At 53.0% G+C, this 23,553-nt stretch overlaps 10 protein-coding genes across 10 annotated transcripts; 4 read left to right on the forward strand and 6 right to left on the reverse strand.

The window, feature by feature from the left end:
• Window positions 1-386: 386 nt before the first annotated feature.
• Window positions 387-1,897, reverse strand: PODANS_2_5480 (uncharacterized protein; the record flags this gene model as incomplete). The annotated part of the gene is made up of 2 exons (XM_001911273.1): window positions 387-1,497; window positions 1,602-1,897. 2 exons carry the CDS (start codon window positions 1,895-1,897, stop codon window positions 387-389), a joined length of 1,407 nt encoding a protein of 468 aa, XP_001911308.1.
• Window positions 1,898-3,291: 1,394 nt separating this feature from the next.
• On the reverse strand, window positions 3,292-4,813 carry PODANS_2_5490 (uncharacterized protein; the record flags this gene model as incomplete). The annotated part of the gene is made up of 5 exons (XM_001911274.1): window positions 3,292-3,342; window positions 3,396-3,715; window positions 3,771-4,481; window positions 4,574-4,653; window positions 4,767-4,813. 5 exons carry the CDS (start codon window positions 4,811-4,813, stop codon window positions 3,292-3,294), a joined length of 1,209 nt encoding a protein of 402 aa, XP_001911309.1.
• Window positions 4,814-6,994: 2,181 nt separating this feature from the next.
• On the forward strand, window positions 6,995-11,087 carry PODANS_2_5500 (uncharacterized protein; the record flags this gene model as incomplete). The annotated part of the gene is made up of 4 exons (XM_001911275.1): window positions 6,995-7,888; window positions 7,947-8,191; window positions 8,289-10,726; window positions 10,792-11,087. The coding sequence occupies 4 exons, from the start codon at window positions 6,995-6,997 to the stop codon at window positions 11,085-11,087; spliced, it is 3,873 nt and encodes a 1,290-aa protein (XP_001911310.1).
• A 602-nt stretch (window positions 11,088-11,689) lies between these two features.
• PODANS_2_5510 (uncharacterized protein) lies at window positions 11,690-11,925 on the reverse strand (the record flags this gene model as incomplete). Its single annotated transcript, XM_001911276.1, has 2 exons — window positions 11,690-11,730; window positions 11,790-11,925. The coding sequence occupies 2 exons, from the start codon at window positions 11,923-11,925 to the stop codon at window positions 11,690-11,692; spliced, it is 177 nt and encodes a 58-aa protein (XP_001911311.1).
• A 649-nt stretch (window positions 11,926-12,574) lies between these two features.
• Window positions 12,575-14,395, forward strand: PODANS_2_5520 (uncharacterized protein; the record flags this gene model as incomplete). The annotated part of the gene is made up of 4 exons (XM_001911277.1): window positions 12,575-12,726; window positions 12,794-12,978; window positions 13,044-13,440; window positions 13,498-14,395. 4 exons carry the CDS (start codon window positions 12,575-12,577, stop codon window positions 14,393-14,395), a joined length of 1,632 nt encoding a protein of 543 aa, XP_001911312.1.
• A 754-nt stretch (window positions 14,396-15,149) lies between these two features.
• PODANS_2_5525 (uncharacterized protein) lies at window positions 15,150-16,040 on the forward strand (the record flags this gene model as incomplete). Its single annotated transcript, XM_001911278.1, has 1 exon — window positions 15,150-16,040. One exon carries the CDS (start codon window positions 15,150-15,152, stop codon window positions 16,038-16,040), a length of 891 nt encoding a protein of 296 aa, XP_001911313.1.
• Window positions 16,041-16,484: 444 nt separating this feature from the next.
• Window positions 16,485-18,577, reverse strand: PODANS_2_5526 (uncharacterized protein; the record flags this gene model as incomplete). Its single annotated transcript, XM_001911279.1, has 3 exons — window positions 16,485-17,534; window positions 17,616-17,999; window positions 18,050-18,577. 3 exons carry the CDS (start codon window positions 18,575-18,577, stop codon window positions 16,485-16,487), a joined length of 1,962 nt encoding a protein of 653 aa, XP_001911314.1.
• A 412-nt stretch (window positions 18,578-18,989) lies between these two features.
• On the forward strand, window positions 18,990-19,436 carry PODANS_2_5530 (uncharacterized protein; the record flags this gene model as incomplete). The annotated part of the gene is made up of 1 exon (XM_001911280.1): window positions 18,990-19,436. The coding sequence occupies one exon, from the start codon at window positions 18,990-18,992 to the stop codon at window positions 19,434-19,436; it is 447 nt and encodes a 148-aa protein (XP_001911315.1).
• A 462-nt stretch (window positions 19,437-19,898) lies between these two features.
• On the reverse strand, window positions 19,899-21,631 carry PODANS_2_5540 (uncharacterized protein; the record flags this gene model as incomplete). Its single annotated transcript, XM_001911281.1, has 5 exons — window positions 19,899-19,937; window positions 19,996-20,120; window positions 20,176-20,781; window positions 20,836-21,352; window positions 21,428-21,631. 5 exons carry the CDS (start codon window positions 21,629-21,631, stop codon window positions 19,899-19,901), a joined length of 1,491 nt encoding a protein of 496 aa, XP_001911316.1.
• A 1,072-nt stretch (window positions 21,632-22,703) lies between these two features.
• Window positions 22,704-23,066, reverse strand: PODANS_2_5550 (uncharacterized protein; the record flags this gene model as incomplete). The annotated part of the gene is made up of 1 exon (XM_001911282.1): window positions 22,704-23,066. The coding sequence occupies one exon, from the start codon at window positions 23,064-23,066 to the stop codon at window positions 22,704-22,706; it is 363 nt and encodes a 120-aa protein (XP_001911317.1).
• Between the last annotated feature and the right edge of the window lie 487 nt (window positions 23,067-23,553).

The raw sequence follows: 23,553 nt of genomic DNA on the forward strand, positions 1-23,553 counted from the left end.
GTTATCAAGTGTCCCCACGCCCATTGGGAAGGGAGTTTGATTTGTAATGGTGTGTCCGAGGGTAGACGTAATCAACATATTGCATAAGTGCAGCTAGAGGAACGGAGGAACAGCAGCCATCCCGGTATAAGAGACGGACAGGCGACCGGCGATGTCGGCCAGCCCCCCCTTCCCCCTCATATGATGATATAATTTTTCCTTGCTCCATGTTGAAATGCTTTTTGTTCTTGCTCTCCCATCACTGACTCCGTCAACCAAGCAAACAAAAGAAAATGTCCAAAAAATATCACATCACACACATACAAAACACCAAAATATCCACCCATTATAAACAAACCAGATAAACCCATTTCCTCAGAAAACACACACACCCCCTATCTATATATCTAATACAGAACCCGGGTAAGAATGCGTGAGCTGAGTCCGTCCAAGCTGTCCCGAATCTCCTTGATATCCTCCGGCCGGACGTCGCTAACATCGGCCATGAGGTAAGCAATGTCGCCCTTGGAGTCCGAAATCTGCTTGTCGACGTTGTGGTCGCCCAAGATCTCGTTCACCCTGCGCAGCACACCGGGCACGTTGCGATGGATGTAGATGATGCGCGCGTGGTTGCTCTCGTCGAGGGTAAGCTGGCGCATGTTGACCTCGGGCAGGTTGACGCTCCCAAGGGTGACACCCTGGTTGATGTACCTCACGAGCGCATCCGCAACCTCAATACCAATCGCCCTCTGCGCCTCCTCCGTGCTACCACCGATATGAGGAGTCAAAATAATGTTGTTGAGACCGCGGAGCTCCTCCGCCCACGGGTTCAGGTCAGTGGTGAAGTAATCCCCATTCCCAGCCGGCTCATTAGGATAGACATCCAGCGCCGCACCAGCAACCTTGCCCGCCCTCATAGCCTTGATCAGCGCCGGGATATCAACCACCGTCCCACGGCTGGCATTAATAAGATAAGACCCATTCTTCATCTGCTCAAACTGCTTCGCCCCCAGCATGTTCTTCGTCTCCGGAGTCTCGGGCACATGCAGCGTGACAAAATCCGCCTCCCCAAGCAGCGCCTCCAGCGTAGGCACCTGCCTCGCGGTACCAATGGCCATCAAGCTGACCACGTCATAGTAAATGACATTCATCCCCATCGCCTCCGCCAACACCGACAGCTGCGAGCCAATATGCCCATACCCAACAATACCCAGCGTCTTGCCACGCACCTCCCAGCACTTGGCGCTGACCTTGTTCCAAGTGCCCCGGTGAAGCTCATTCGAGCGATCGCCCAGCTGGCGGGCAAGAGAGATAATCTCGGCAATCACCAACTCGGCCACACTGCGCGAGTTGGCAAAGGGAGAGTTGAAAACAGCGATACCCTGCTTGGCAGCATAATCCAGATCAACCTGGTTAGTGCCGATGCAGAAGCAGCCGATGACGAGAAGGTTCTTGGCCTCCTGGAGCACCTTGGCCGTCAACTTTGTCTTTGAGCGGATGCCAATGACGTGGACATCTCTGAAGTGTAAATGTCAGCAAATTTGAAGCCGGAATAAGGACTTATGAGGTGGTAGTAATAGTAGTAGTAGTAGTAGTAGTAGTAGTAGTAATAGTGAACTCACCTAATCTTCTCAATCAACTGATCCTCCGGCAACGAAGCCTTGTGAAATTCAACCTGGTACCCCTGACCAGACAGAATATCCCTCCCGGTCTGGTTCACATTCTCCAGCAGCAGAATCTTGATGTCCTCCGTGCTGAACGGCTTGAGCTGCTTAGCAGCAGCGCGCAACGCAAGGCTGGCCATGAAGCTGCTCGACGCGGGTGGTGAGTGGAAAGTAGCGGTAGGGGAAACACTGAGGCTGTTGGACACGGCAGGTCTAGCCAACGAAGACTGTGAGATTGGTTTTGGGGTTGTCATTGTGGCAGTTTTCCTTTTCAACTGGCGGAATCAAGAAAAAAGATATTGACTCAAAAGGCGGCGGCAACAGGGAACAGGCTTTGTAACATGGGCTAATAAAGCTTCTTCGCGGTCAGAAAAAGTTGGGTAAAGTTTTGAGTCGAGATTGAAGAAGAAAAAGGTCCCCCGAACAAACAAGGCGTGGGATGTGTCACCTCTTTGAATACTCAGCCCGTGGTTCAAGGTCGATCCACGGTGGGATGGTTCCATGGTGGGGTTTCTTGGGGATGGCGGGGTTGACTCACTGTGTGGTGGGTTCACGCTGGCTAAAAGAAAACTTTTTGGGCCATCCATGACGGAATGCGAGTTCTTCATTCGACAAGCCCACACCTGCGCCTCCGATCAAGGCGTGCTCGCCCTGACTACGTACCTACTCACTCTAGACTATACTGTACGTTCTATAGAACACCCAATGGCTCTCTTTTGGTTTATTTTCGGTTCCCGGGCCCTTCACGTAGCATACCTCTTTGACAAAATGGAACTATGTTATCCAACACATCCATAGACACTACCTCGACTCTTTGTCTCTTGTCCAGGTACCAAAAGTATAGCATAGCACTTACATCCAGGGTCTACCACCAATGGTTGTCTATTCCGGTCCGGATACCGGGACATTCCTGGATCTGTCGAAACACCAAAAATGGAACAATCGCCTCAATGTATCACCTAATTTTCCGGGTCAAGAGGCCCCCATACCAATGAACATTCACCCCGCATAATCGCCGCATATGTACGGCTCAGCTGCACACCGTGTGCCGGGGTCGCAATGAGTCGACTTCGATCCGACATCCTGGGCCCGCTCAGCAGCGACTACGGAGGCCCTCAGATCAGACATGGACAAAATAAAAGACACCTCATGATGATCACGATGTTGATGAGTTTGCTACATAATGTGAATTCACTGCCTACTGACTGCTGGGCTCAGGTGCCATAAACCTAATACCAAGTGTTCCCATACAGTGCTCGAGACTCGTCCTGCCCCCAGTTGTGAGCCCCCCTTTTTGTCTGCCTTCTAGTATGCCCTCACATCTCGGGAAAAGACAATCGCTTCCCACCCGCACAAATGAAAATTGAAAAACCCATAAACAAACTGAGACGAGGAGAAGCCATCAAACGCAAAGGGCATGCAAAGACAAGACATATTACCCGGAAATGTCCTCAAAAACAAGTACAAATCAGAGCTCAATTTCGGCACTCCTGCATGTCCATCATTCGCCGTATTGCTCCCTAATGGAGCCTGCTGATGAGCAGTGTAATTGGGACACCAGTGAAAAAAAGGCCCGGGTAGAGGGCGGAGGGGCGATTGCCCGATCAATGAAGTATGCTAGGCCATGTTGGCGAGAAGTCTACACCATTTAGCTTTGCTTGCACTCCGAGGGCTCCTGCTTGGGCTTGCTGCCATCCTCCTGGAAAGCTGTCAGTCTTTGACCTTTGTCTGGTGGACAAAATTGATTCTTACCTCTTCCTCCTCGGACTCGTCCTCATCATCGTGGTCCTCGCTGTCATCGTCCTCGTCATCCTCATCATCGTCGTCGAAATCGGCATAGTCCTCCTCGTCCAACTCCTCGAAAGCGAGGGCCTCGCCGGTGAACCAGTCGATGGCGCGGGGAATAAGCTTCTCCTTGATGTCCTCACCGAGCTGGTAGTCGAGCTCGAGACGCTCCTCAATATCCTCGGCCGCCTCGTCGTCGTCGTCGGTGGGGGGCTTGGGGGGCGAGAAGAAGTTGAAGAAGGACTCGGTTGGGACAGTCTTCTTAACGATGCGAGTCTGCTTCGTGGCTGGTTTGTGTTAGAAAAAACCCCAATTTTACACGAGTTTTCGCCTTCAACTTACTCTTGTTACGTTGCTTCTTCTGTTCGATGCGAACGGTAAGATCCTGACCGGCCTTCCAGTCGATCTTGTCACCCTCGGCATGGTCATAAATGAAGTCACCGCCATACCCGCTCTCGTTCTGGTAGTAGTAGGTCTTGGTGATGATCTTGTTGGTGAAAAACTCGTTCTCAGCGAACTCGAAGATCAGGCGGAAACCGGGCTTGTCGAGGTACTCCATGCGGATGTCGATCAGGGACTTGAGAGCGCCCTCATCGCGGTCGGTGATCATCTCGGCAAGGGAGATCTGGTTCTTCATGGCAGAGAGCCAGAACTCGGGAATACCGCTGACCTTACCGCCGTCGGTGGCGCCCTTGTTCTCGACAGCGGCGCCCTCCGCCTTGTCCTCATCCTCCTCGCCGGCCTTGACGAGGTCCTCGGTGGGCTCGGTCTTGCCGTTGACGATGGCGGCACGCTGCTCATAGAGAGGGGTGAACTTGGCGAAGAATTTCTTCTCGAGCTGAAGGACCTCCTCCTGGAACTCGGCCTCGAGCTTGGAGTGCTCTTTCTGGATGCCCTTGAGACCGGAGACACGGCGCTTGACCTCGGCAGGGAGCGACTCAATGTAGCCGGAAGACTTGCCAACGAGGGAACCGAGACGGCCCTGGATCAGAGACACGAGGCGGGGGTCGTGAGCAAAGATGGAAGCGGCAGTGACACCACCACCCAGATCCTCTGCGTCATGCAAAATGGTCAGTTCATGATCACAAGCCAAATCTTGTTGGGCCGCAACAACGGCGGGGTAGATGGGGGAGATGAATACGAACCTTCATTGATGCTAGCAACTCCGGGCTGCTGGGCGTGCGATGAGATGGGAGCTGCGTTCAAAGGTGTGTTCTGAGGAGTGCTGTTGTCGACGAGTCGCAGTCAGTACAGGACGGGCAGGGCAGACAGCTTATCGCCAGTCGGCCGGGGGCAGTCGACCGACTGGCAAGCAGACAGAATGCCGAGAAAACTTACGGGGCAACGGCGGGGTCGGGCCGCTTGTTCTTAATCGGTTCGGCCATTTTGATTGACTGATTGTGATGATGGACGGGGATGGGGATCGTGCAAACAGCGGCACCAACAGGCGATTTGTGAGGGCAGAACGAGGAGAAAGAACTGCACGGAAACAGCGGGTGGTGAAGCGTCGACAGATTGCTCAGAGCCGGAGGAAATGTTGAGGGAGGGGAAGGAAAAGCTATCAATGGGTCACTAAAAAATTTGCGGGGCAACCTTACGCCTCTGCCTCCCACCGGCCTGTGCGGTCACTGGGCGTTCACTGCCTGCACCCAACACTCACAGTGGCTCTACGCGTCTTTTTTCCCTCTTTTTTACTGGGCGTGGTCTGGATCGCGATGGCAATGTTCCTAACCGTTGCTTTCTCCAATCCGTGAACCGAAGCTTAGCATGCCTCACCCATGAGTCGCATCTCGAATCTCCACACCGGACCACAGCCATCACCAAGGGCCCTCCTAGTTGACGTGGCAGCCGTGGCAGCCTCTTCCGGCTCTTGCTAATGCTAGGTAGCAGAAATTTGCTTTGGTTTCTTCACCTTCACCGCTCTCTGCGGCCCTACTGTCACTCACTCATCTTGCCCTTTGTCAGAGAGCATGGCATGTCATGGCATATCACCAGCCTATCTAGGGCTTCGCCATCCATCCGGCCCCGTCAAAGTTTCCAGGGATGGCATCTAAATTTTCTTTCGCCTCCCACCTCCCACCTCCCACTTCCAGCCCACCGACTTTCCGTCTCCACCTGTCAAACTCGCTTTTACTTTTGGGAGGGACCCTTTGACTCCTCATCCGAAGCCGATGATTACACAGCACAGTAGACACAATGAACACACGCCATCACAGACAGGTCTTGTTTCTGCTGCATATGGACTTTTGACAAGCAAAGTAAGTGTATTGTCACAAAGTACATATGTCTTCTAAATCGATCGGGCGATATCAATGATCACGGGATCTCCGGGAATTTCAACTTAGTTACCCGTGTGGGCATCCTTCAGATGACTGCATACTTGCAGATATAATGCCAAGAGGCCGGTAGCCAGCCAACACTCAACATTTACCTGAACAAATGGTGTTGAGGGATGACAGATGGATGTCGGCTACGGAGCATCACGGAAGTCCAATGTCTACCGAGGATCCCGTTGCTCGCCACCTTTTGCAGGATTCGTGCAAGGTAGCCCCAAGTCTGCCAGACCATTGTTCATCTCACGATGCCAGCTACACATATGAGCCTCAAGATTCCCTACGCTGTTGGCTGGCATATTTTTAAGCCTCCTAAGTAATCTTTGAGCCAAGAACCATTGTAGTTTTGTCTGTGGACCCCCACTTACACAACCAAAAGAGGAAAGATTCTTATAAGCGGTACGGAGAATAGTGTATGAGCACCACATTGGAACACACTCCCACACATCTACCTAGTTACCCAAGAACTGATCGGCGAATCGGTACCCAGAGTGCCAAAGGTCCCAAATATTGACTTTGAAGCCTGAATAAAATGCAGGGACACGTCTAGTGGCACCTTGAGGCATATGCATGGAGCAGACATGCACCCCATGACCCACATGAAATGTAGTATGATTCTGCAACTAGACACACAATGTTCCATGTCATCCAACATACAAGCTATATATCCAGTAGTCCATCTGACTACTTACTTGACGTCTATTAATCTTTAGGAATAACTACATCCTCCGCATTTTGTATGAATGGTATTTTAGGTCATCAAGAGTGTTGCTGGCCTGCCAAGACGCACCATGCAGCTATCCGAGTAGATCCAATCGAGTCCGACGTCATGGTGCTTATCAGAACCAGCTCCACAACCGCTCTGTTCTCCGTACCTGAATTCTAGCTTCGGTTCATCCATTTCACCCACGCGCTCAGCTATACCACGGCCAATCCATTGGCAGCTGCTGTTGACAATGCGCATGCGATCAATTTTTCTCTCTCCAGAACCTTGCTGAGGATCTATCAGCTGCCTTCCGCTTTATACCCCAAACCAACATGGAAAACGACCGAGATCACGATCTGCCGCCGGCGGCAAGCAACCGAAATGGCTTTTATAGTCTCCAAGGAAACCACAGCAGCGTCAGCGTTTTCGAGGATGTTGAGATGGCGCACGATGAGGTGAGTGGAACCGTGCACAATCCAAGCCTGCGGCAGTGGTACTAACCACACACATAGCTCTACTCGGGGCCGATGGCTGAATCGTTACCCACGAGTGTCTCTGCCTTTCATCACCGCCGCTCACGAGCCGATTCCACAGCAAGCTTCTCATTCTGGCAGGAAGAAGATGAACTGAATGACCCCCTTGCGATAGAGGAGCGGCGCATCGGGGATCTGGACGAGCTCCCGTTCGACGACGAACTCGACGAGGAACAGGACTCTACCGACCTCGAACGAACCGCCGAGGAAAACGATTACGTCCTCCATCGGCGCGCATCCATGCAATCCCGAGGGGACTCTGTGCACAGTATGTTGCTACGTAGGGACAGTGGCACATCGGCAGGGAGTGGATATGGGTCGAATCGACACAGTCAAAAGGCGCATATTCAGAATGAGGACCTCTACATTGCGATCGCCGGGTTCAGAACCAGTAAAATCGGCTATGCTCTGTACCTTTTGATATGCGTATTCACGTTGGGGGTAGGGTGGCTAATCTTCTACTGGTCGCCAAAGTGGCGAGTCAAGCTGGTTGGGAGGTCCGCGCTCCTCAGGGAGTGCGAGTGGGTGGTGGTGGAAAACTCGTGGAACGAGATGACCGCGGTGGATGTGGTATCGAAGGAGTATGGGAGGACGCTTTCGACAGTTTTTGGGTCGCCTTCCAAGTTCACTTCGTACCTCCTGGATGACGATCCAGATCCAATTCTTCCGGAACTGAGGTACATAGACTATCGCCACATTCGCTTCTTCTTCCACCCTGTGCGCGACAAATTTCTCATCTGCAATGGCTGGAAGGATCCCCTCTGGACAGATGTCCAAGACGTTCGCAATGGTATCGACAACGACGAGCAGGTCAGCCGTCGCACTGTCTTTGGGAAAAACGATATCAATATCGAAAAGAAGACTATTGGCCAGCTCCTCGTGAAGGAAGTAGGTTTCCCCCCATATATGTGAATTCGAAGAAAGCCCGGTTGCTGACAAAGTTCAGGTCTTTCACCCATTCTACGTGTTTCAAGTCGCCAGTCTTGTCCTATGGTCTCTGGACGAATACTACTACTACGCTTGCGCCATCTTCTTGATCTCGGCCATTTCTATCATACAGACTTTGATAGAAACACGGCAGACTGAGAGGAGACTTCGGGACATTTCTCGGTTTGAGTGTGATGTCAGAATCTGTCGACACGGCTTCTGTAAGTTTCTCTCCTCTTTTGAGGTCAATGGGCACTTCTTGCGGTATTCTAGCGCAGCATCCTCTTTGCCACATGACCACAGACCATTTCTAGTCCGTGATAGCCGCTAATACAACCCCAGGGAACACAATCCTCTCAAGCGAACTAGTACCCGGTGACGTCTACGAAGTCAGCGACCCCAGGTTGACTCAGTTTCCTGCCGATAGCATCCTTCTAAGCGGTGACTGCATTGTCAACGAGAGCATGCTCACAGGAGAATCGATACCTGTAACCAAAACCCCAGCTACAAACGACACGCTTCAGAAGCTTGATTTGAATGCTCCAACACCAGTAGCCGAGGTGGCCAAACACACTCTGTTTTGCGGAACCAAGATCATCCGCGCTCGAAGGCCTCAGAATGAAGATGAACAAGCTGTTGCTCTTGCCATGGTTATCAAGACCGGCTTCAACACAACAAAGGGTGCCTTGGTTCGGTCAATGCTCTTCCCGAAGCCGTCTGGCTTCAAGTTCTACAGAGATTCCTTCCGGTACATTGGTGTGATGGCCATTGTGGCAGCTGTTGGTTTCTTGGCCAGTATCGTCAACTTCATTCACCTTGGCTTGGCGTGGCATGAAATCATCATTCGCGCCCTGGATCTGATCACGATTGTGGTTCCACCGGCGTTGCCAGCCACCTTGACTATTGGCACCACCTTTGCGGTGCGCCGGCTCAAGAGACAGAACATCTTTTGCACGAGCCCGCAGAGGGTCCAGGTTGGAGGAAAACTTGACATTATGTGCTTTGACAAGACTGGGACTTTGACAGAGGAGGGCCTTGACATCCTTGGTGTGCATCTCGTTTCTAGGGACACCAACAAGTTTATTGATTTGATTGAGAATCCTGATGATTTGGCGGTTGGTCATGACCAGCCCCCTGCTGTGGGGGGTAAGCCTGACACCAGGTCGACGGCGCTTTATACCATGGCCACTTGCCATGCGCTGAGGAAGATCGATGGCGAGATGCTCGGGGAGCCTCTTGAGCTAAAGATGTTTGAGTTTACAAAGTGGTCTTTCGAAGAGGGTGACCTGGGTGGTGGAAGAGGGGATGACGAGGAGCAAGGAACTCTGAAGCCTTCAATCGCTAGGCCGCCTCCGGACGCGAAAGCTGATGGCACTGGGGAGGCATCTTCTATCGAACTGGGTGTGCTCAAGTCGTTTGAGTTTGTGTCTCATCTTCGCCGGGCCAGTGTCATTGTCAAAGACTTTGGCAAGCCAAGCGGAGACATTTATGTCAAGGGTTCGCCTGAGTGTATGAGGGAGATTTGCAAGCCAGAGACATTCCCTGAGGACTATGACGAGGTCTTGGGGCAGTATACTCGCAAGGGGTACAGAGTCATCGCTTGTGCCTCGAGACATATCAAGAAGCTCAGCTGGGTCAAGGCTCAGAAGATGCACAGGCATGATGTCGAGTCGAACCTCGAGTTTGTCGGCTTCATCATTTTTGAGAACAAGCTCAAGCCTACCACGGCGGCGGTACTCAAGGAGCTTGGAGATTCTAATATCGGAACTGTCATGGTTACCGGCGACAACATCTTGACCGCCATCAGTGTGGCGAGGGAATCTGGCATGATCAGCGAGACGGCACATTGTTTCTACGCTCGGTTCGCAACAGGGCACACCAAAGACCCCAACGCCGAGTTACAGTGGGAGAGTATCGACAACCCCATCTACCGTCTCGATCCCCGAACCCTACTCCCACTACCGGCTCCTCCGGAAGGCGACGCCTCGCTACCATACGACATCTCTAACATGAGGAATTACTCCATCGCAGTCTCAGGCGATGTCTTCCGCTGGGTAGTCGACTACGCCCCAGCAGAAGTAATGCAGCGCATGCTCGTCACCGGCAAGGTCTTTGCGCGCATGTCGCCAGATGAGAAGCACGAGCTGGTCGACAAGCTTCAGAGCATCGACTACTCGTGCGGCTTCTGCGGCGACGGCGCCAACGACTGCGGCGCGCTCAAGGCAGCCGACGTTGGGATCTCCCTCTCGGAAGCGGAAGCCTCTGTCGCAGCCCCTTTCACCTCGCGCGTCTTTGACATCACGTGCGTCCCCAAAGTGATAAGGGAAGGCCGGGCCGCGTTGGTGACGTCGTTTGCCTGTTTCAAGTACATGAGTCTCTACTCGGCGATCCAGTTCACGACAGTCTCGTTCCTCTACGCGTCTGCTTCCAACCTGGGGGATTTTCAGTTTCTGTATATTGACCTGGCGTTGATCCTGCCGATAGCGGTGTTTATGGGGTGGTCGAAACCGTACCCGGTGCTGTGCAAGAAGAAGCCGATTGCGGATTTGGTGTCTAGAAAGGTGCTGACGCCGTTGATGTGCCACATGGTGGTTTGTGTCGGTATCCAAACGGTGGCGTTTGTGGGGGTGAGGGGGATGGAGGGGTTTATTGCGCCGACGACGCCAAAACCGGGGGAGAAGCCGGATGTGGAGAATAGCGAGGTGACGGGGTTGTTTCTGGTTAGTTGCTGGCAGTATGTGCTTGCGGGGTGGGTGTTGAATGCTGGGAGGCCGTTTAGGGAGGGGGTGGGGAAGAATTGTGAGTATTATACATTCCCGGGGGAGATGAAAGGGGGTGGTGATGATGGCTGACAATGATGATAGGGCCTTTTTTGGTCACGATGGCGACTGCGTTGGGGTTGAATGGGTTTATGGCTGTTGCGCCGCCGGAGTGGATTGGGTTTATGAGGTTGACGAGGACGAGTTGGGAGTACAAGGTTGTGTTTGTTTTTGGGTTGGGGGCGGGGGTATATTTGGGGTTGGCGTGGGTGGGAGAGCATTATGTTTTTCAGAGGTTGGCGGGGTGGGTTGGGCGGGTCAAGGGGTGGCTGAGGGGGGGGGAGAAGGGGGGTAAGAAGAGGAAGGAGTACAAGGTTATTTTGGAGAGGATGAGGTTTTGATGGGTGTAAGGGATGGAATGGGGTGGGCTGGTTGGACATTGGAGAATGGGGAGAGCTAGGTAGGGGATGGGTATGACTATACGAGGATATGTAGGTTATGGATGGATAGACATGAGTCTTTTTGGGCTGGGCTGGCTGGCGTTGGTAAGGACTGGGTCAGCTGGCGTTGGTAAGGACTGGGCGGAAACGTGTGGCAAGAGATAGAGGATATACAGACTTGTAGTCAAGGTCTCGAGCGAAAGTTGAAATATGTTTGGGTTGTGATTGGGGTGGGTAGGTGGGTGTGATGTGTGTGTTTGACAAGTAGGGAAGATGTGTCTCGTTTTGACATGGCGGGTTTCTCCGAAAGTATTGAGAACCAGTGGGCTGTATAATCTTGCTACTTAGAGATTAACGTATAATATCAACTGAACAGCAAACAATGTGACTGTTAAACTGATTTAATTTGGTATCTCCTTCCTCTCTTGCTCTTGGCTTCCTCCTCGGCCTGTTGTCCGTCCGTCTAGTTGGGTCTGCGTTATTGCTACTTTGGCGCCTGACCATGTATCTACATTTATTTCTCTTCACCACCTCGTCGTTTTCATATCCTCGATGCGAGTCGTTTAGTGATCCCAGGGGTGCTTCCAGCCGAGAAGGACAGGTCCTGTTCTTCTTGTGAGTAACACTGTTCTGGCTCGAGGGGTAGAGCTGAGAAAGACATACCGTCCTCCTTCGCCTTGTAAAAGATCCAGAACCACATGGAAGCTCCCAGGCCGGTGGCGGTATAGCGGTAGAGGGGCCGGATGGGGGGGCCGGCGAGTTGGGAGCGGGGGAGGGCTCGGGAGAAGCGGGCGAACATTTTTGGTTTTTTTTCTTTCTCTGCTGGATGGAGGAGATCAGGTACTGAAGGAGACAAAGCAATTGAATAGAGAGGGACAAACTCACGCTGGCTGGTGGCAGACGGGGAAAGAAATGGGTGGGTTGGTAGGTGTGTCGCGATAGAGCTTCTCGAGCTGGCTGTGTCGTCGTTGCGCCGATTGCTTGCCCTCTCAGTGACCAGGGTTGGGGTACGTACTCTGTATCTGCCGTCATTGGGCGTGGGTGCCTGAAGAACAAGGCAGAAACAGCCAAGAAATGGTTCCAGCCCAGCAAGGTGCGTCTGTCATTTCTTGGCAGGCATCGGCAGCGCGCGCTCTCGGCTTAATCTTGGTCTCTTGCCCGTTCTTTGCTTTCTTACAACCTTCTCTTCTTCGTCACACTTTTAGAAAGCAGCAAATTGAGAGGATAAGAGTATTTCGGCAGCGAGCTTGCAGAAACTGGATCAAACGTACCACTCTGGATTGACAAACGGCCTTGCGAAGCAATCCAGGCGTCAGCAATTCCATCAGTGGCAGTCAACTGTTCCACTGTCAGTTCAACAAACGAAAGCCTTATCCAGAAACCGCCGATAAGATATTCTTCGTCCGACAACCGCCATCAAACACGAACAAAACAGTTACAACGGCGCGATGAGCGCCTCCGAGTCGCAGGAGGCTGCGGGGAGGCCGCAATCTCCCCGCAGCTTTGCCATTGCGCACCAGAGGCCGAGAAGCAGCTTTGTCGGGTGCTCCAAGATTGCCGACTACGAGGTGTTGGGGAAACTGGGCGAGGGTACCTTTGGGTAGGTGGTGGTTCTTTTGCCTTCCCATCTTGGCCGTGTCCGAAGCTGACATTGTTGCCCTACACAGAGAGGTTTACCGCGCGAGATCGAGAAAGACGGGTGCTTTGGTTGCGCTCAAGAAGATCATCATGCATAACGAAAAGGATGGCTTTCCGATTACGGCATTGAGAGAAATCAAGCTGCTCAAGCTACTGTCGCATCCAAACATCCTCCGACTGGAGGATATGGCAGTGGAACACCCGCCCAGGAGTGGTGAGTTGATGCTATCTGTCGAGGAGGTTCCAGGACATGCATGGCTAACAGGCGCCCTTTGCCAGCGGACAAACGAAAGCGACCCATCATGTACATGGTCACGCCCTACATGGACCATGACCTGTCGGGCTTGCTCGACAACCCCTCGGTGACATTGACCGAGCCGCAAATCAAGTGCTACATGCAGCAACTGCTCCAGGGCCTGGAGTATCTACACGCCAATCGCATTTTGCACAGAGATATGAAGGCTGCCAACCTGTTGATCAACAACAAGGGCATTCTTCAGATTGCTGATTTCGGTCTTGCGAGACACTACGAGGGCAAGACACCACAGCCTGGTCACGGCGGTGGGGAAGGAACGCGTGACTACACTGCTTTGGTGGTCACGCGCTGGTACCGCCCGCCCGAGTTGTTGATGCATCTCAAAAGATACACCACATCGATTGACTTGTGGGGAGTTGGGTAGGCAGCCTGTGGTCGGTTCTTTGTTGCAAGGGATCATGCTGACAATGTCCCTAGGTGTGTTTTTGGCGAGATGCTAGTTGGCAAGCCCATTCTCACCGGCGAATCTGATGGGCACCAGTTGGAGTTGATATGGGACCTCTGCGGTACGCCCACCATCGAGACAATGCCTGGGTTGAAAGACTTGCCTGGAGCCGAAGCGATGTCACCCAAGCCGCGACAAGGTAACCTGGGGCAAAGGTTCAGAGAATACGGCTCGGGTGCCATCTCGTTACTTCGAGAGCTTCTCAAGCTGGACTGGAGGAGCAGAATCAACGCTCATGACGCCCTGCAGCACCCTTACTTCCGCAACCCCCCATATCCCGCCAAGCCAGAAGAACTGCCGTCTTTCGAAGAAAGTCACGAATATGATCGTAAGAAGTACCATGAGAAAAGAACCGTGTTGCCTCCAGCGCCCAGGGGCGGTACCGTGGGCCGCGGTCCCAACAATGACGGCGATGGCTACAGGAACAGCGGTGGCCCCGGCGGAAGAGGCTATCCTCGGAACAACAACAACCGCAATTTTGGTGGTCCGGCCCCGGCACCAGACGAGCGAGTGCCCGCTTGGCACAGAGACACCAGGCTTCCACCGCGCCCACCTCCACCTGCAGACTATGGCAACGGCCGTGATCGAGCTCCTCGTGGAGGTGGCGGAGGAAATCGTCAGGACGTCGATACGTATATCCCCAGTTATGATAGGGACGCTCCAAGACGAGACGATCGGCGGAGGGACGACAGGCGAGACCGCGGAGGCCCAGGGGACAGGAGGAGGGGGGATTATGATGACCGCACAAGGAGCAATCGCACGCGCAGCAGAAGTCGGTCACCTCTGCCGCCAAGAGACCGCGATAGGGACAGGGACAGGGACAGGGACAGAGATCGGCCACCTCGCGATGGTCCACCGCATCCTAGATAGGTTCAGGGTCGCAGAGGCCAGGAGCAGGGATACGGACGTAATCCCCGTCGGTAGGGAGGTGGGAATACCAAACGGGGCTCCAGGCGCTCGGGGGAGAATGAGCAACCCAGACCGGGGTCTGGCGGTCATGAGCAGAGGCCTGAGGGGGGAGGGGGGTTGGGTGGCTCTACATCACGGGCTGGACGTCAAAGCAATCCGGCACCAGTAGCAAACAGGAGGCGAATCCCATTGTACAGTCCTGATAGACCTATTCCATCGATTGAAGCAGAGCCGCTAGCACCCTCACAATTGCGCCCGTCACGCTCGCCGTCACGCTCGTTGTCACTCAACTCATGCAATCGACAATTGCTCGTCCAAGCAAGCGGCCGAAGCCGATCTTTTGCTTCTGGTGATTTTTCGGATCCGGAGCTGCCTGCAGACCCACCACGTAGACAATCTCTTCTTTCTCGGGTCGTTCAGCCTGAGGATGTAGTTGAGCAAGCACCCGAGGAGACAGCTGAGCAACCATCCGAGGACGCAGCGGAGAGACCACGGCAGCGTGTTAAATTACCGCCTTTGCCATCACCGCTCGGATCGTCGGTCGAAAGACTTCTTGGGCTGAGAACAGCCAGTGAGTCCTTGGATCTGAGTCTAGGAACAAGCAGGGCTCGGGCTGGCATAGCCAGGTCGAGGGTGCTGGCTGATGAGGACGGCTCGTCCGCAGTGGTGACTCGCCCTCGTTCGCATCAGCATCATCCGGGAGGCGGAATCGGGGATGTTTAGGGGGGTGGGTTGGAGACGCCGGCATAGTCAAGAAGAGATTGAGCGGGCGGCTAGGGTGTTGGGTATGCCGGTGCCGGTGCCGGGGTCAAGGGGAAGCAGTAGAGGGAGGGTTCTTCCGACTGATGGTGGGTGGGAGAGGTGCTCTACGTCGAGTTCGGGAGAGGTGGAGAGTACACGACCGTCGGTGGTGCCGCCGCGGAGAAGTGGGCAGAGAAGAAGTCGGAGGCCGGGTGATGGTTGGGAGGCGGATGATGAGTTGCGGAAGGGGTCGGGAGAGAGGTCGGAGGAGGAAATTGCCTGGTCGGTGGGGCCTGAGGAACGGCCGAGCACACCGCCGAGGGTTGGGTTTTGTGAGGGTGAGGGTGGTGAGGAGGGGGGTGGTGAGCAAGAGGGGAGTGGTGAAGAGGATGGTGGTGAGCAAGGAGAAAAGGGTGGTGATGATAAGAAGAGAAAGAGGTCGAGGTCTCCTGGCGGGTCTGAGAGGCAAGGCAAGAAGAGAAGGAGGGGGTCAAAACCACCGTCTGCTGAAGCGTCTGAGGAGTCAGAGGTTGACTTGAATGATAATCCGTCTGCTGAAGCACCAGAGGAGCGGTCTGATGTCGAAATGGATGATGAGGAAGTTGATGATGAACCGGCTGAGGAGCAGGCCGAGGTTCAAATGGATGACGAGCAAACTGATGATGAATCCCCTGCTCAACCACAAGCCCCTCCTCAAGCTCAACCCCCTCCTCCACCTCAACTTCCTCCTCAACCAAGCCCTGTCACGAGACGATCAACAAGGAGCAGTACCGCACGGGAGCCTGGTTTCTATGCTGAGGTAAACACGAGCACTGGGCGTAAGAACAGTAGTAGAAATAATCACTGGCGCGGGAGATTCGGGTGATTAGGATATAGACACCCAGAAAAGCGTGAATTTTGGTGTGGCTTGCAGCTGGCTTCTGGAATTTGGTCAACAAGCGAGGAGTATTAGTAATGTGTAAAAGTCATGTTTGGAGAGGGTTTTAGATGCATTCTGAAAGTGTCTGCGTGTGGTTTTCTTCAGAGTAAGTTCGAAAGAACGGAGGAGAATTGCATACTTGTTTTCAGGTTGTGCAGCCATTTCAACATCGTGTTCAGTTGTGAATGTAACCTTGTGCGATACTGGTGCTGTTGATGTTATAGTGAATTCTCTCGCAAGTAGTTACGTCTCTGAATGACCATCCCCAGCCCCATCACGTCACAACAAAAACTCATCTTCTTCCATCCAAGTCAGAATCAAATTACTACTACGCTTTTAAAACCGAACCTCTGTATCAACCACCCCTCCTTCTAGTCCCTCACCCCATCATCAAAACAACGAACCAAACCACCCTTCCGTCTCCTCCACCCTCTCACGCACCTCCTCCTCTTTGTCCTCTTCACTCTCACCCCCAGCCCCCTCCTCCTCATCCGCTTCATACTCCTTCTCCTTCTTAATCTCCTTACTTACCCTCCTATTCTGTTCCAACATTGAAAAGGGCTTATCCCGACTATACCCCCGCTTCTTCTTGTTCTTCTTATCCACATCCCCCTCATACGCTTTAATCTCCTCAGCTTCCTTTATCTTGTTTAATATACTTGTCAGTTCCGGCTCCGCTTCCTCGTCATTCTTGACAATAATCTCTTCCCTCCCCTTCTTCAACCTCTTCCTCGCGCTACTCCCCAACTTCTTCTTCGTGGCAGTAGTCTCACTCTCCACAGCAACATCCTCCCCCATTAAATACTTCAAATCATCACCCCCAAACCCCTCACCCTGAAACTCATTCTTCCCCTTGACCTTCTTCCTCTTCTGCTTCTTCTTGTTCCTCACCCCTTCCCCCTTCCCCCCACCAGCTTCGGTCCCAGCAATATCACTCTCCCTCTCATCCCAATCCCCCCTCTCCTTCCCACTCCCCTCCCCCTCAACCTCCTCAATAACCCCCAAATCCAACATCGCCAACCCAGCCTCGTCGACTCTCTCCTTCCACCCCATCCCCCGTCTCGTATCGCCATACATCGTCCCCACCACAAACGGCATACCCTTCCTCCTTTCAAACTCCCACTCCTCCCACCACCCATCCCACCTCCTCTTGTCCTCCCCCACCGTCAACTGTATCCTCCTCCTCAACCACCTCCAATCCACCCCCGTCTGACGACAAAAAGCCTGCTCCGTATCCAGCAGCACCGTCCGATGCGGCGCCAGAAAGCAGATAACATCCCAAATCAACGCCGGGGCAAAATGCCTGTAGCCGATCGCCACAAAATAGTACAGCACCCTCAAGACAAGTAAAAACGGCGTGGCGACAAAGAGCAAAAGCCGGAGAAGATACCTCAGAATGGAGCCAACAAGGGAAAAGACGCCGAGGAGGTAGGAAATCACCTAGTATATGACGAGGAGGAGTGCAATCAGTCCAACAATCTTGTGCTACGCTGATGATTCGGACGAGGAAGAAGGGGAGACGAGGTTGGACGAGGATTCCTCGTGGATCGTCTCTGTCAGTAACCCCTGAAGCCGAGGTTTCTGAGGGCGTTGCTTGATGGAGGCGGCGGGGATCAAAAAGTTGGCTTGGTTGGAGGATGACATGACGGCTGTTGTGGCGCTGCTGTCCCAGGGGTCGTCGTCGGTTCCAAAGGATAGGGAGCTGGTGCTGTCGACCGAGCCGGGAGTAACGGGGAGGTCCATTTTTTGCTGTTTGTATGTCATGGCGCCTGGAGGTTTGTTGGGGGTGGCAGTCCGCTTAGGGGTGCTGGTGCTGGTGCTGGTGCTGGTGAGGGCTAGGAATTGTTCTGTGATGAACACTATGAGGGCGCCGGTTGTGAAGCCTATTACTGCTGCGTAGAGGAGCTGACGATCAAGTCAGTAGGAACCGTCAGAGATGCATAAGGATCACGTACCAAGATGGGCAACGGCTTAAGCTCCAGAAAGATATGGATTACAATCCCGAACGGGGCTGTCGCCAAGTTGAAGACGGCTCTAGTAGGAGAGATGATGAAGAATGAAATCACACTCCAGATTGTCTGCAAACTCCAAATGGTGACAGTCTTGGTAATCAACCAAGGCCAATACAAGGTACCGAAGATGGTCCTGAGCAGCGTGAGACTGGTTCTCTCGGAAACGGGGGCGGTGGTGCTGTTGACGAGAACAGTGAGAGGGTCCATAGTCGAGCTACCGCAGATATAAACGAGTGTTGGAGTTGTTGTTGTTGTTGTTGTTGTTGTGGTGGTGGTGGTGGTGGTGGGTGAAATGCTACTGGATACTTCGCGGGGGCATCTTGACAGTGGAGGTGACGGGAGATGCAGTGTAAGCGGCTGCAAGGTGTTGAGGCAAGAGCGACTACTTCTCGGAGTCCATTGCTGGTGCCTTCTCAACAGCGACGGCGGGATGCAAATGCCATCCGAAAGTGCAGGCACGATGGGTGTCATGTGTAAGTGTGATGTCCAGAGCCTCCTTCCTTGGAATGCATGTAATCATGGGTGATGATGCACGACCGGCAGTGACGGGACAGGGGGGGCTCCTGGGCAGTGATGCAGGGGAGGGAGAATGAATTGTGGGGCAGGGCCAAGGTAACTTTTGAGACCCCGGTATTAGCATATCGATTTGAGCTTCACATCAAGGTTTATGAAGTGAACCTTGAATTCTTATTCTCACAACGACAGAACTATTCTGAAACCTACTTATTCAAAGCAGGAAATTCATCTGAACATTTCACTCTCAGTAGCTTAATCTTCTCAGCAAATTGAGATATATCAACTCTTCTCACCAGCGACTCAACCCACACTCACAAACACCAGCAACATCACCACTCAACTTAACCAACCACCACCTATAACCACCATGACCGAAGCAATGGATCTCGACCCCCCTCCCCCCACCAGCACCACCTCCCTCCCCAAACCCAAAACCTCCAAACCCCTCCTCACCACCCTAACCCTCCCCACACCCCCCTTCTCCTACGCCAACCTCACCTTTCTAACCCCCTCCCCCTCCACAACCCAGCAACAGCTCGACCCCCTCCTCCTGAAATCCTACCTAACCTCCGCTTTATCTCAATTCCTCGGCCAAACCGGCGCCGCCATCCCAATCGACATCCTCCAAGTCGGCCCTGCCTCCTCCTGGGTCCGCCTCCCCCGCCCCGACCTCGCCGCATTCACCGCAGCAATCGCCTCATTCAGCGGTCTAAACAACGGGAAAGAAAAACTGGTGCTCAGAGTAGAGGCAGCCGGGGATTTCCTCGGGGCTCTTGTCGGCAGAGGGGAGGAACGTGAGATTTGGGGAAAGTGATTTCTCTTTTTGGACAAGTTTGTTTTGTTCACAAAAAAGTGGGACGGCATATGGATAGGGCAGACAGAAAGGAAGGAAACATTTTTGCGGAAAAGGGATGGCAGAGGTTGCTGTTGGAGTTGATACCCAAGTTATAGAGGCGGAAAACAGGGCGGGATGTTTACGAGGGAGAAAACAGAAAACTGTTCTCGTTCCAAAAGATCTGAATTCGATTTTTTTCTTTCTTTCTGTTCGGACATGTTTATGATGTCATATAGCGAGAATATCTTCTTGCCAGTGTTGGTTTTGTCCACCATCATCATACATTGGATATCATACCACCCGGTCACCACCAATCAACCAGCCACGAACCCCTACCGCCCTCAAAACGCCATGCTAATGATGCTCCCCAATTTCCTTGCGTGAGCGGAGCCAGTCTTGTCTTCTTCGTACATGCATTTATTCTCGACTGCAACTTGTCGCTTACATGAGCGAGGACATCATGCTCGAGTTGGCGTAGGCCTGCGAGATAAAACGTCAGCTTTGGTGTGTGGTAGGGTTGGGGGAAAGGAAACCTTACCATCGGCCGGATATTTGGATGAGGCACGGCATCAAACTGTGTGAATCTAAGCTTGAGATCGGGGCCGATATTGATGAAGGCGCCCTTGTTCTCCGTCATGTCGCAGTACTTGGGCGCGGAGAAGACTGGATTCAGTGTTAACATAATGTCGGTAAAGAGAAGGGTTGAGTTGAAACATACCAGTGATGCACTTTCCATCATGCTCCTCCTCATAACCCGCCATCCTGACCTCGTGCGATCTAATAACCGCCTCCAACCCGTTCTTCTCACAGAACCTCTTGGTAACGTCCGGACCGAACTGCATACCCACACCACGCTTGCTTGGTCCACGGCCGGGCTCCGACTGAGGATCTGTCCACAACATCTCCATCATCAAACCGGCCTGGCCGGGCTGCCTCTGCTTATGCCTGTCGAGCTTCCTGATATCATCCAGCGTTACGTTGTCGTCTGAGAACAAACCGCCGTGCAGAACAAAGTATTTCTTGCCAACAAGTGTTGCCAGGGGCAGGGCAGAGAAGCTCTCAGAGAACAGCTTGAAGATCCTCTCGTTGTACTTGGCCTTGCACTCGCCCTCGAAGCCGTACACTCTGTTCATGTCGTCTGTTTCGTGGTTGCCTCGGTTGATGAAGAAGTTCTTGGGGCGGAGCCACTTGTTGGCGTAGAGAAGAAGGGCGATTTCGGTGGACCACGAGCCTCTGTCGACAAAGTCGCCGTTGAAGAGATACCAGTGCTTGTCGCTGGGAGTGCCGTTTATCCGGAAGAGTTCCATAAGATCAAAGTATTGACCTGTATTTGGTCAGTGCCTGTACTCTTGATACGATACCAAAGAAGAAAACCTACCGTGTGTATCACCGCAAACTGTGAGCTCGACATCCTCAGGAATCTCCACCTCCACCATCGTAGGCTCGTCATACACCAGCTTCTTGACCGCAATGACAATTTGGTACACATATTTCTTGTGTATGGTCTTGCCGTTCTTGAACCTCTCCGTCATGTCATCGATAAACTCTTGTGTCATTTCACTCCCTAACCTCACACCATCATACGAGTCTTCCACATGCATCGAGTCGACATCGAGTCCGTCAGCAACCGATGGCTCATCCCCAACCTCGATCGCCTCGAAGAAGGCAAGTTGCCTGACGGCCTTTTGGCACTCGACAAGCTTGAGCTTGGCATCCTTATTACCAGGGTCGATCTTGACACAGGTCTGAAAGTCCTTGACGGCCTCCTTGGGCTTGAGGATGGCTACGTAGGCGGTGGCTCGGCGGTAGTAGGCCTTGATCATCCCTGGGTTCAGCTCGATGGCTTTCGTCGCGTCCCTGATCGCATAGCCGTAGGCTTCTGTCTTCATGTATGCCTATTTCACATACCAAGATGCATAGGTTAGTAAAACAAAAAAAGTGGTGACGTCGGGTTCCTGAAAGCTACCCACCTGAGCTCTGTTTGACCAGAATGTTGGCTCCTTGTCGTTCAGCTCGATGGCCTGGGAGTAAAAGTCAATGGCGGTTGGCCAGTCATGGGCGGCAAAGGCCTTGTTTCCCTGGTTCTTCAAGGCCACGGCCTGCTCCTCTGGTGTAGCCATCTCGACGTCCTCCTTTTCCGGTTCGGGCTGCGCTTTTCTTGACCACAGGAACATGCGCGGGGTTGGGACGAATGGGTGACAGGGCCGGAGGTTTTGTTTGGGAAAGATAGATGTATATCTAAACCGGCCGCTGGTGCTTTTCGGAGAGAGAGAATAAATCCACGGTGGCAAGCTTGCTGAAACGATAGTTTCTTCTGTCTTGCGGGAAGCGCAAATAGCAATGAATCGGAGGTGCCTTGAACGGGTCGCTGCGTGCGGTTGAGACCTGGGCGAGATCTGCAGGACCCCGCAGTATTTGCTTTTAAACGGTACTAGCGTATCATCTTATCTGATGGGTATCGAGAGGCGGAGTTTAATGTATCTGGGGTGCTCTAGCGGTTTCTTGCTTGTAGGAGCATCATATTCCAGACCCATCTTCCCGACTCCGCCATCTTTTTTTGTTGTACTTTGTGCTGCTCCCTCCGACTTTCAAGATGTTGACTGTATGTCCACGTGCTTCGCCCCGTTACAGTAATGCTCCCCTGGTCGACCCAGGTTGCAAATCAAATGACAGGATAGCTGAATATCTATCAAGGTGCACCAGGGGACGTCTCGGCAATCATGCATTTGCCCTTTTGTCATTATGCGATAAACATTTTGATTCTGGCCACTAGCCTTGGCGCCGACAGTCGAGTACGATGGCAAGGAGTCAAAGGACCCGGTAGTCTGGTTTGTCTGGGGAGCCACGTGCCGGTCAACGGCTAGGCCGGTCCAGTTGTGGCCTGGTCTTGACCATGAAAGTGACAGGACGGGCTCCCGTGCGGTGGCCTGGAGCCACCTTAGCTGGCCGGTTGGCGCGCCATACCATTGTCTGTCGGGTCTAATAATTACATTGTCTGTATTCGCTGGTGAAATTCTCCAAGACCAGATATCTCCAACCCAAGGACCGTTGACAACTCCGTCCGGTTTTTGAAAGGATTCGATATAAAAACGCCGCGCCCTATGCATGAAAGAACGGAATATTAATATGTTCCCTGTCACCTCGACGAGTCGTCTGATGAGGACTCGTCGCTATCATCGATGAAACCTTCCTCCAAGCTACGAGGTGTTAGCATACCATCCCAAGACATCAAAGGGCCATTCCCGCTTACTCTCTGCTTAACCTCCTCGAGCTGTCAATACTGTCACCAATGTTTCCACCTCTTCCGGTAGACTCATCCACATCCTCCAGCTCTTCCCCGTCTTCTGAATCAAACGACGGCCGACCACCAACAACGAGCCGATCAGCAAAGCCTGTGCTCCACCTAGAGGTAAATATCAGGCTACTAAGGCCGCCTGTTATCCTGGCCCTGAGCGAAGATGTCTGTTCGGATAAAGTGTCTATTGGGAGGTACTGGCTGTAACGGTTTCGATAGCGTTGCCACAAGGGGTAGAGGACAAACGTCGACAGGAGGAAGAGTATCAGCGATATTATGGCGGGGACAACCAGCGTCTGGGAGAAAAAAATCATGTTAGTACATGTTCACTGCGAACTTGTTCTCAGAAGCTGACGGATATCTGGATACCTTGACGGCTGAGAATGTGGCTCCCATGGTGTGGAGGTGTTCCAGAAGCAACAGTTGAGATTCTTCGGAGGGTGAGCTGCGTCGCAAAGTCTGAGTGTCAGGATGCTAATGATAACCACTCCAGTTGCATACATAGAATGTGCCCGCAAGAGGCAGCGAGGCTCTGTCAATCAATTAATCCACATGTCAGAAGCAGGACGGAAACGCGAAGCCTTGCTTGCTGCACGTCAACGAGCTCCAGCTTGGCACTCCGATTATTGTGGGGCCACGGACAATCACCCGCAACCCACCGTGCCCACCCAACCCACAGTGGACCCTACCCGTCAGCGGCGGCGCCCGCTTTTAAGCAGCGAGGGTCTGTCTGTTCTGGCGGTTGATGAGATCCGATATGGATGTCTCTGCACATGCTGAGGTTGTGCAAACTACTCCTAA

Source organism: Podospora anserina, chromosome 2 (genome assembly GCF_000226545.1).
Source record: "Podospora anserina S mat+ genomic DNA chromosome 2, supercontig 2".
NCBI classification, from domain to species: domain Eukaryota; kingdom Fungi; phylum Ascomycota; class Sordariomycetes; order Sordariales; family Podosporaceae; genus Podospora; species Podospora anserina.